The following is a 10,570-nucleotide window of genomic DNA, read 5'->3' as shown; positions in this document are numbered from 1 at the left end:
TTTTTTTTTTTTTTTGAGACAGGGTCCCAAGTAGAGACTGATCTCCAATTCAACATGGAACTTAAGCTTAACTTGAAACTCCTGATTTTGCTGAGCTTTTGCAATCCTTCTGCCCCAGCCTCTTGAATGCTGGGACTACAATTTGAACCCAAGATGTCCAGTTTTATGGACATGCTGGTTGGTACATTAACTCCAAGCAAGCACCGGACCAACTCGGCTAATTCCTCCACCCTCCAGTTTTGACTCTTGATACAAAGGCACACTGATCGAATTTCCATTTGTACGTATCTGTATGTGTTCATCCTAAATAAAGGAGCTGGAGCCATAGATGCCGGTGCATATATAAACCTATTATATTGGCCCAACATTTGGGAAGCTTGGGAAAATGGATTTTTATACAGACTCAAAAGTCAGTTAGGAGACCCTGTCTCAAAAAGCAGACAAGACCCCTCCAAAGAAAGCCCACGAAGAAATCCTTCTCTCTGTTCTTCCAGAAAGCTGGTGGAGTCTGGTTCCTTAACACAACAAGTCTGGCAGCTGCTCTTTGGCCTCTATGGGCACTGACAAACATTTCATACATTGCTACATCAGAAAGAAAATTAATAAGGAATTGGTTTTCTTTTCTTTTGTGTTTCTCCTAATAGCCTTGGGCTGTCCTGGCAGGAGTTGGTTTTTAAAGATTTACTTATTTATAATGTGTAGTGTTCACCTGCATGCCAGAAGAGGGCACCAGATCTCATTATTGATGGTTATAACCCACCATTTGGCTGCTGGAAATTGAATTCAGCCACCAGTAACCACTCCACCTCCACCCCAGGCAGGGTTTCTATGCAGCCTTGGCTGTTCTGGACTGACTGTAGACCAGACTGACCTGGAACTCAGATACTCATCTGCCTCTGCCTCCCAGAGTGATGGGACAGAGTGGGGTGTGCCATTATGTTAGGCGATATGGTAAGACACTGAAGTTTGAAAATTATCTACAGTGTTCACCACTGGTAATGTTAGAGCTAAATGAAAGGCAAATGACTCTTCATTCTATTAATTTTTTATTTCTACGTTTGAAAGTCTATTATGAGAACGCTACCATCTGGGTATGGTAGTTAGTGCATGCCTAAGATCCAGAGCTCTGAGAGACAGTATTGCTGAGTTTAAGACTAGCCTGGTCTACAAAGCAAGTCCAGTTCTGTTCCGAAAACAAAAAAAAGAATGCTTGCCAACCCTAAATCTTTGCTTATAAATCCTCAAGTTTAATGTGTGTACCTTGGTTCAAGTGGTAGAGTAAGCAGGCCTAAGAAGACTCAAACCCTAGGTTCCACCCCACCCAGACCAAATAAAACCCAGCATGGTGATTGTGCCATGCCTGTCTGTATAATGTCAAAGCACACTAGGTTCAAAACCAGCTTGAGCTAGAGCCTGTCACAATGCAATGAACAAAAAGGAAGACATCACACTGGAGACAAGATGGGAAGTAAAATAGCTATGAGAACTAAAGAATGGGAAATAGTGACATATAATACATAATAATTCAAATTCACTAAACTTGTAAGTGTTCCATTCACTAAGAAATATTGTACACTTCTAAAATGTAGGCACTAGCTAGTAATAATTCTAGCTTACACTTTAAAGTAGAAGCACTGAGATCAAGAGCTATGGGTCATCCTCTACCACACAGCTAAGTGGAGGTCAGCCTGCTACACGAAACCAGGTTAAAACTTTTTTGAAAAAAATGGTGTGGTCATGTATTTTAATCCCAGCAAGTTGGAGGCCAGTTTGGTTTACATATCAAGTTCCTAGTCAGCCAGGACTATGTATTAGCAAGACCCTGTCTCATAAACAAAAATAAATGCAGGCAATGTTGCCAACAGTTTACATAATGGGAAAGACTGGTATAGTTCTGCCCTCCTGGGATGACTCAGGTGTCAAACAGAAAATCACCTAAGAAATGCATAAATAAATGTTCAGTGGTGATAAATTAGCTAAGAGTCCTAAAGAGTTACACTGGAGAAGAGGACATGGTGGCAAAGGCCATTAATCCCAGCACTAGGAAGGCAGACACATCTGTTGAAATCAAGGCTAGTGGTGACTACATGTCAAAAAGGTAACGCTTACCCTAAAAATAGGAAGGTAGAAGTGGCACAACTCCACATAAAAATAGCTTCTCAAATATTTAATATTTGTGGTTTAAAACTCACAATCTCCTTTTCTTTATGGTCTTTTTCCCTAGACAATTTTTCAGATTTTTATATATTTTAACAGACCTCTGTTCTTAGCAAGATATACTTATATACTTTTCACCAATGTTTGTGATTACCTCTTTTATCATCGTAATTATTTATTAAATGCATAAAGAATTTAGAATACAGTTTCTACTGTTCCTATCTACAGGAGCTCTGGATGAGCCCAGGACACCATAGTATGTAAACACAACCTTATGGATGGCTTTTGGTTTTAAAAGAAACTAGATTTCATGGCCTCAAAAAAATTTTTAATCAAGTTTTCTTTAAAAGGAAAAAAATTTTTGAGGCCAATCTGGATTACAGAGTCCAGACTGTCCTCAAACTTTCCAGGTAGCAGAGTGTGTCTAACTTTTGTTTGGGGCTGGTTCTCCCATGAGTAGTCTAGGCTTGCCTAGGCGTTGTAGCAGTCCTCCTGGGTCAGCCTCCCAAATGCTGGGGACTACAGGCATATAACCACAATAGTCATCTTTTTAGCTTTATTTTCTGGTGCTAGAGAATGCAGTACGATTACATCCAAAGCCTTGCACATTCTAGGCAAGTGTTCAATCACTGAGAAAACTCTCACTCCTAAACTAGCTATTTTTAGTTCAATTTCAGCAACTCTTAAATCATTTCTTCCTGTCATGAACTCATCTAAAAATTATAATACTAATCTTAAGATGTTAAGACTTGCACCAACATATACAAATTATATACTTAATTTCTCAGGCATGGATTTACAATGAGAAATCTGATACTAATGTGTACTAGTGTGCTAGTCCAATATACTACTCTTAGAAACGGTAATGGCCAACCTACTAACATAAACATAGTGTTACTCCAGCACTGTTTGTATTTGCCAAAGGGTAAGCCACAGCAAACACAAAATGAGAAAGCCACTTTCCATCTTTCAACTATGGAAGACTGTATTTACTTACTGTATCTGTCTTCTTTAATGTTCATTTCACAAAGCCGGTACTATTAAACAAATAGGTGATTTTTCACTAGTATGTGATTCTTATCTATTAGGCTTATGTTAAAAGTAACCAAAAGGGCAAATTTGTGCAAATTGTAGAACACAATCATTAATTGCACTAACATCACTGATTGTTCATGCAGCATCAAACTTTTTATGTAGCTAAGGCTTACCTGGAGAAACACCCTCCAGTTTCCATCCCCAATGATGATACTATGGGTATGCATACCACAGCTGGCCTACTGATTGTTATTCTATGTCTCAAGAATTAAGGTCTCTATGGTAACAATGAAAAACAAATGTAAAATTATGAAGTTCACTTACATTTATGAAAAAGTATTGCTATTTGATTTTGTCAACTGAGTAGAAAATTGCTTTTTTTTTTTTTTTAATTAACTGGTACCTCTCCCCATAGTAGGGGGGAAATGTGTCTGTTGTGTAGACTGGGTAAAGAAACTACAACTGAAAAGAAGGTAGACTTCTGTATCACCAGCCCTGTTAAATTCCCTCTTTCCAAAGTTTTAAACAAGTGTTAGCTGGGCATGGTGGTGCACACCTGTGATGGCTAAGGGAGACAGATCTCTGGAAGTTCAAGGCCAGCCTAGTCTACAAAAGTGAATCCAGGACAGCCAAGTGAGAAACCCTGTCTTGCGAAGGGGGGGGGGGGTCCTTAAACATGAGCCATCTCTCCATCCCCCTTTATTTCAGACTTTAGTCTGAGTATTTTACTTACAGATATGTGCACTGCATGTGTTAACATGTGGAAGTCAGGAGCATGCAATCTCCTTGAAAAAAGTGGTTACAAAATACAACGTAGATAGACTTTTGTGATGGCTTACAACTTTAGTCCCAGAGCTCAGAGCAGCAGATTGCTGTGTGTTCAAGGCCAGCCAGGTCTACAAAGTGAGTTCAGGGTAGCCAAGGCTACTCAGAGAAACCCTGTCTCAAAACAAACAAACAAGACCACAACAAAGGTATTGAGAATCCAAACCAGGTTCCGGAGAACAAATGCTTTAAGGGGATTCACCATCTTTCCATTTCTAGTCCCTTAATTTTCCTTCTTATATCAGGGTATGAGTGTTGGGTTTACAGGCAAGCTACTATCTCCACTTGAATGTTGAATTAATGAGTTAATACCAAGGACAGCACAAATCTGGAAAACTGGTAAAGTTTCTGGAAATATGCTTGAAGAAAAAAAAAAGGTGGGTGCTTTATTTTTATGAAACAGGGTTTCTCTCTGTAGCCTGGCTGTGCTAGAAATCAGGAAATCTGTCTGCTTCTGCCTCCCTAGTGCTGAGATTACTGCCCACCACCATACCTGCAAATAAAACAAGGTTTTACTGTAGAGCCTGGCTAGCCTAGAACTTGCAGCTATCCTCTTGCCCTGCCTCAATACTGGATCACTGCTCAAATTTGGAAGACATGCTCTTTCCAAGTCAGTTTTCTCCATTTTAAGTTCAAAAGTCTTAACGTTATACCTAAGTTTTGTTTTAGCACCCTGACAACACAGAATCAAATTGAGGGTTTTTTTGTTTGTTTGTTTGTTTTTTGAGAGACAAATTTCTCTGTGTAGCTTTGGCTGTCCTGTGTAAACAAGGCTGCCTGCTTCTGCCTGAGTACTGGGAGGTCTGCCCAGTTCAAATAAAGTTAAACTAGGAAAATCTTGCATCCCCTCTCTTCTCTTGTCACCATTTGTCTTTTTCCTTCTAAGTTCTCAATTTTCATTTGTCTTGTCTAGGACTTAACAACCCTGGTTTCACCTTCATCTTAAACTTCTAGCCACTAGAAGACAAATTTCTGTTAAGCCACCAGTATTTTTGTACTTTTCTTCTCCATTTCCCCTGCTTTCAAACTCAAGAGATTCACTAGCCTCTGTCTCCCAAGTACAAGAATTTAACGGTTTGGAACACCACACCAGGCTCTCTTTGAAGACTGACTCAAGAGACACTTATGTAGCCTAGGCTAACCCCAAACTCCAGTCCCTGTGCCCCTCACAACCTCACTAACCCAAGACTATATATATAGTATAGTTACTATAAAGTTTTTGATACTTTAATCTATCTTTAAGCAAATAAAACTGATTTTCCATTTTCAGAGTAAAATTATTTTCACAAGATAATTTCAGTTAGCGAGGCAAGGCAAATTTCAAAAAGTTCAAACCCAGGAACATACAAAGCAGTTAAACATCCTGACCAAACTGGAGAAATCCCTTAAGAAGTTAACCATTACTCTAAATCCCAGCATTCAGAAGGCAAACGTAGGTCATTTCCTAGTTTCAGGACAGCCAAAGCTACATACTAACACCTTGTCTTAAAAAAAAAAAAATTAACCATTATAACTCAGCACATACATTAATGAAGAATAAATATGAAATAAAATGGTGTATTGGTCCCTCACTCAGGACTTTGAAAGCAACCTTAACTCACTGGGTCAAAAATATACAGGAATACCTGCAAAACAAAAGGTGGAAAGAGGAAAGGATCAGCAGAATAAGAGTCTGAAGACTGAGGGAATAACATTTTATAAGCAGGGCATAGTGGCCCACGCCTTTAATCTTAGCACTTGGAAGGCGGAGGCAGGCAGATCACATGATTAGCAGTGCCTGGGGTGCATACCTTTTAATACCAGCAATCCAAGCACTCCGGAGGCACAACCAGGTAGATCAGAGTGTGAGGTCAGCCTGATCTATTCAGTGAATTTCAAGTCAGCCAAGGCTTATTAGTAAGAAACAAAAAGTAATCATTTTGTATTTATTGGTTTAATTTTAGTCAGGATACCAAGTCTTTCCTTCAATTCACTATATAATCCAGCCTTGCCTTGACCTTTACCTACAGAGATATACCCACAGACACAAGGAAAAAAAATTTGAAAGTTACTGAACTACAAAAAAAACAAAAACAAAAAACAAAAACAAAACCGACAGGGCTCTGCAGAGTGCCTGCCTAGCATGCCCAGTACCTATTAATGGGGCATGGTGTTCCTGTAATCCAAGCAATCTAGTGGATGGAGCTCTGTGATCTGAATTCAAGGTCATCTTCAGTGGCTGCCTGATTTTTGAAGCCTCAAAAAAAAAAAAAGACTAGTAAAATAAGATTTTCAATTTGTAAGACGGTGGCATTTGCTTGTAATAGCAACATTGGGGAGATAGATAAAAGGCAAGAAAATGAAATTTCTGGCACACCTGAAGGACAGCAGTCTTTAAAAAATTGTCTTAAGCAGCAGAGTAGTCAATTAAGTTCCTAGACTAGCCTGATCTACATAGTTATAGGACAAGCAGAGACAGTAATCTACAAATGTCTCAACATTCAAAGTAAAAACAAAATGAAGAGTATTGTCTAGAAATTAGTACTAAGAACACCACTTTTCTGTACTTTTTTTTTGTTTCTGTGTTGCCTTCCTTGGCTGTCCTGGACTCGTTCTGTAGACCAAGCTGGCCTCGAACTCACAAAAGTTGAGTGCCGGGATTACAGGCATACTCCACCGACACTTTTTCTACCCGAAAAACCGAAGAGATTTCTATTTTTACCACAAACTCTGTGGGGGTGTTGTTTTGGTTTTCGAGACAGTAGACCAGGCTGTTCTAGAACTCAAGATTCTTCTGCCTGAGTGCTGAGATTAAAGGAGTACACCACCACGGACAGGCATAAGCACAGCTTAGAAGCTGGGCACGGTGGACAACCAAAGTTACACAGAAAAACCCCGTCTCAAATAAAAAACGAAAAAAAGCACTTCGAGATTGTTGAGCGGCTAAGACTCTTGTTGCCAGACCGAGAGACGACCGCTCAATCTCTGAGCGTGCGATGGAAGAACTGACACCACGTTTTTCTTTGACCTCCACTAGGCAGCACAAAGCAAAGTTAAATCGGACTGACGTAGTAACTTTAAATCTACGACTTGACCAATAAGAGTTTCAACTATTTAAGAAAAACTCCCGGGTTTGAGAAAGTGATAGTGATTTGTACCGCCAAGCATAATCTCAATTCAATCCCGGGTACTCACTGCTCTGGGAAAAAAAAAAAATCTTCAAGTGTTCCTCTTACCTCCACACCAACGCCAATAAATAAACTTGAGTAAGACCGACCAAAAAAAAAAACCAAAAAACAACAAAAAAAAACCCGCTCAGTATATCAGGTCCAGTAGTCAAAGGCAAACTCTGCCCAGGCTCGGGAGACTGATCTGGCACAGCCACATGGCGGCCTCCCGCGCCGAGAGCTCGCCCAATCAACCGCGCCAACAGCCCCCACGTAGCTGTGGTGGGCAGGAAGGAGGCCCTTCAGTCTGTGCCCGCGCTGCCCGGGCCGAGAAAGCCGGGAACGGCACTCCGTGGGTGCCTTGGGGCACGTGGGGCGGCCTCACGGGTAAGGGCAGGCCGGCCGGAGCCAGCGGCCGGCCATCTCGGGGGCGCTCAGGAGCGCGCGCGAGGCAAGGCCGAGCAGGCCCGGGCCCAAGTTCTCCCCGGAACCGCCAAGACCCACAAACACAGCCCAAAGTGCACGGAACCGGAGGCGACGGCCCACCAACCTCGCGAGGCACGGATTCCTCACGCCCCGAAACGCCAACGCGGGACCTCCGGGGGACCGGAAACAGGCAGACGGGCGCTCGGGACCCTCGGGCCGCCACGAGGAGGAAGCGAGGCGCTCGGCTCGGGCCGGGCGTGGGCGGAGGGCGGAGTCGCCCCTCCCCGCCTCGGGGAACTCCGGGCGCCTCCAGCCACGTGAGGCGCCGCTCTCCCCTCTCAGAGGAAAAAAAAAACTGCACCGTGCGGCCCGGGGCCCGCCGCGGCCGAGAGACGCTCCACCCCAGCCCTACCCCAAGTACCCGGCGGCGCGGCGTGGGGGGCCGCGTGCGAGCCGGCCGGGGTCTCGGCCCTCAGCCGGAGCCGCGCCTTCTCTCTCGGCGTGGGCCCCGCGGCCCGGCGCCCCCCGGAGTCGACTCCGGATCCCGCCGCCGCCGTCCCCCCGCCCCGCCAACCGCGGCCACGCGGCCCGTCCCCCGTCTGAAACGCACTCCGACTCCGGCCCCCAAACCTGAGCCACGCGGTCCCCGGCTCCCTGAGCGGCCTCCGCACGGCCCCGGGTGTGCGGCCCCGACGCGGGCCCCGTCCCCTCTCGGCCCGAACCCCCACGCCCGCGGCCCAACGCCCGACGGGCCCGGTCGCCAGCCCACCCGGTTGGCGGCCCTCACCTCGGGCTCCTTGTCTCCACGCTCCCACTCACATCCGGAACCTCGCCGGCCCTCAGAGCACCTAGAGGAGGGTGGAACCCCGGGGACTTGGCAGTTGTAGGTGAGACAGTTGAGGCTTGTTTACTGTCACCATGGAAACCCCCACAGGCGCGCTCGCGGGGAGGCCTCCGCGGGGCCACTCCGCCGCGCGGCCGGCCTGGTCCTCAACTCCCGCCTGCCGAGCGCCCACGGCGCTCCCGGAAGCCCTCCTGGTCCCCGGTCCGATCCCCGCTCGACCCACGCCCCGAGCACCCGGAAACAGTAGCCCGGGGAGCCCACTTTCCCTCCCCACAGCCGGCGTGACCGCGGGCTGGCCTTCCCCGAACCCCACCTTCAGGAAGACGAGGCGCAGTCCTCCTTCCACGACGGAGCCGGAAGGATGCAAGACGGTGGCGGGGCGGAGCCTCAGGCAGCGGACATCCGGGCACCGGGCCGCCACAGCGCCATTCTGACGAGCCCAGAACGGAGCCCAGGATTGGCCAGCCAGGCGAGGGGCGGGACCAGAGGGGTTTGGACCCGCCTCTGACTCGGGGCGAGGACAGGGGCGGCGCAGGCGCACAACTCGGGCTGGCCGAGCTGGGGGAGGGGAGGCGGTGGAATGGGGGAAGGGTCGGGTTGCAGAGGTCGGCCGCGGAGTGGAGGGGGTCCTTGGAGAGCCTCAGGACCTGTGGGCTCTGGGAGGGCGCTGAGCGCTGCACGCGCGTCTCCTCACCCCGAAACGGGAGCCCAAAGGGTCCGGCAGCCGCGTGTGAGCGGAGAGCTAGAGCCGTGTCTTACGTAAGAAGAAAGACGGCCTAAGGGCGTCTCGGAGAGGCCGTCCGGAGGGATCCGTCCGAAGTTGCTCAGAGCCCCCGGAGTCAGGGTTTTAGGTTTCCGACCGTCAGCACTTCCCTGAAGTCCAGCCGGGACAGATCTTCTTGATGCGTAATAATTTGGGAGGACTGCTCGTGAGATGTCAGGATCCAGGCTAAGCTGCAGATTATTTTTAAAACCTCCAGAGCCGCCTAGGCGGGCGTGGGGACACGCGCTGGTAAATCTCTCCATGGAGGAGGCCGAGGCTGCGTGGTCGCGAGCCGCTGCCTCCAAATCAACACTGGAGAAATTACAGGGCCGTTCGGAATAGTCTCAGGTTATAAGTGAACTGTAACGATGAAGGAAAAGTTTGTAAAACACACCAGACTGACACCAGAAAAAAAAGAAAATTCACTCTCAGAAGAAAAACTGTCCAGAAAAAAAAAAAAAAAAAAAAAAAGCCAAATGATAAACAGATCCTACAAAAGTTAGATGTTCTTGTTTGTATGTTGAGCATTAAACACGCAATCTTGTACTTGGCAGGAGTTTTGCCAAACTATGCCCCTCCACCTCTGGTTGGTTCCCCCCCCCCCCCCCAGTGAGTGGGCGTTAAAAGAAGTTTGTGGGAGTTAGGAATGTATCACTACACTGATAAAGGGAGGTCAGAGGACTATCCCAAGTAGTCTGTTCTCTCCTTCTGCTCTGTGGGGTCCCATCAAACTGGGCTTGGCAGGCCTGTGCGCTGCTGAGGCACCTCACCCTGCTCCTTGAGTTTTTATTTTTTTTAAAGTTTATTACTATCGGTGGAGAAAAGTGCAAGTGCCTTCCATCCTTTTGGAGGCCAGAGAGCAACTTTTCACGAGTTGATTTTTTATTTTTTGCCTTTATGTGAGTTCCAGGGGAATGAATTTAGGTTTTCAGACTTTCACTGCAAGAGATTTCATTTTCAGGCTCTCTCACCTGTCTGACTGTATCCCAGACTGCCCTCCAACTCTTAAGCAATCCTCCTGACTTAGTATTGTTATTAGTGTTTGTTATTTGACCTGTTTGTTGCATCATTATGTATGTGTGGGAACCAGAGGACAAATTTCAGGACTGGATTCTCTCTCTCCACAATGTGGATCCCAGACATTGACACTGAACTTACATGGTCAGGCTTGGCAGCAAGTGCCCTTTACCCCTGAGCCATCCCCACCGTACCCCCTTCATTTTCTTTTAAGATTTATTTTTATTAATGTATGTGTGTGTGTGTCAGTGTGAGTGTGGGTACCTGTGAAGGCCAAAAAAAGGTGTGGGATCCTCAGGAGCTGGAGTTACAAAGACAGTTGTCTGTTGCCTATGTGGGTTCTGGGCACTGAATTTG

At 46.3% G+C, this 10,570-nt stretch overlaps 2 protein-coding genes across 4 annotated transcripts in view; one reads left to right on the top strand and one right to left on the bottom strand.

The window, feature by feature from the left end:
• The window catches only part of Hnrnpf (heterogeneous nuclear ribonucleoprotein F), a 19,188-nt gene extending 10,371 nt beyond the window's left edge, over window positions 1-8,817 (bottom strand). Inside the window, exon 1 of one of the 3 annotated variants that reach the window (XM_055604133.1) lies at window positions 8,747-8,817. The gene's annotated coding sequence lies outside the window, so the exon portion shown is untranslated. The other 2 variants (XM_055604134.1, XM_055604136.1) reach the window with 2 other exon arrangements.
• On the top strand, window positions 7,382-8,476 carry LOC129674269 (proline-rich protein 2-like). The gene has a single exon (XM_055604157.1). It carries the CDS (start codon window positions 7,382-7,384, stop codon window positions 8,474-8,476), a length of 1,095 nt encoding a protein of 364 aa, XP_055460132.1.
• Window positions 8,818-10,570: the final 1,753 nt, after the last annotated feature.

This window comes from Psammomys obesus, unplaced genomic scaffold, assembly GCF_907164565.1.
Source record: "Psammomys obesus unplaced genomic scaffold, mPsaObe1.curated_primary_1811, whole genome shotgun sequence".
Taxonomy (NCBI): Eukaryota; Metazoa; Chordata; class Mammalia; order Rodentia; family Muridae; genus Psammomys; species Psammomys obesus.
This window is presented reverse-complemented; position numbering and strand designations above follow the sequence as displayed.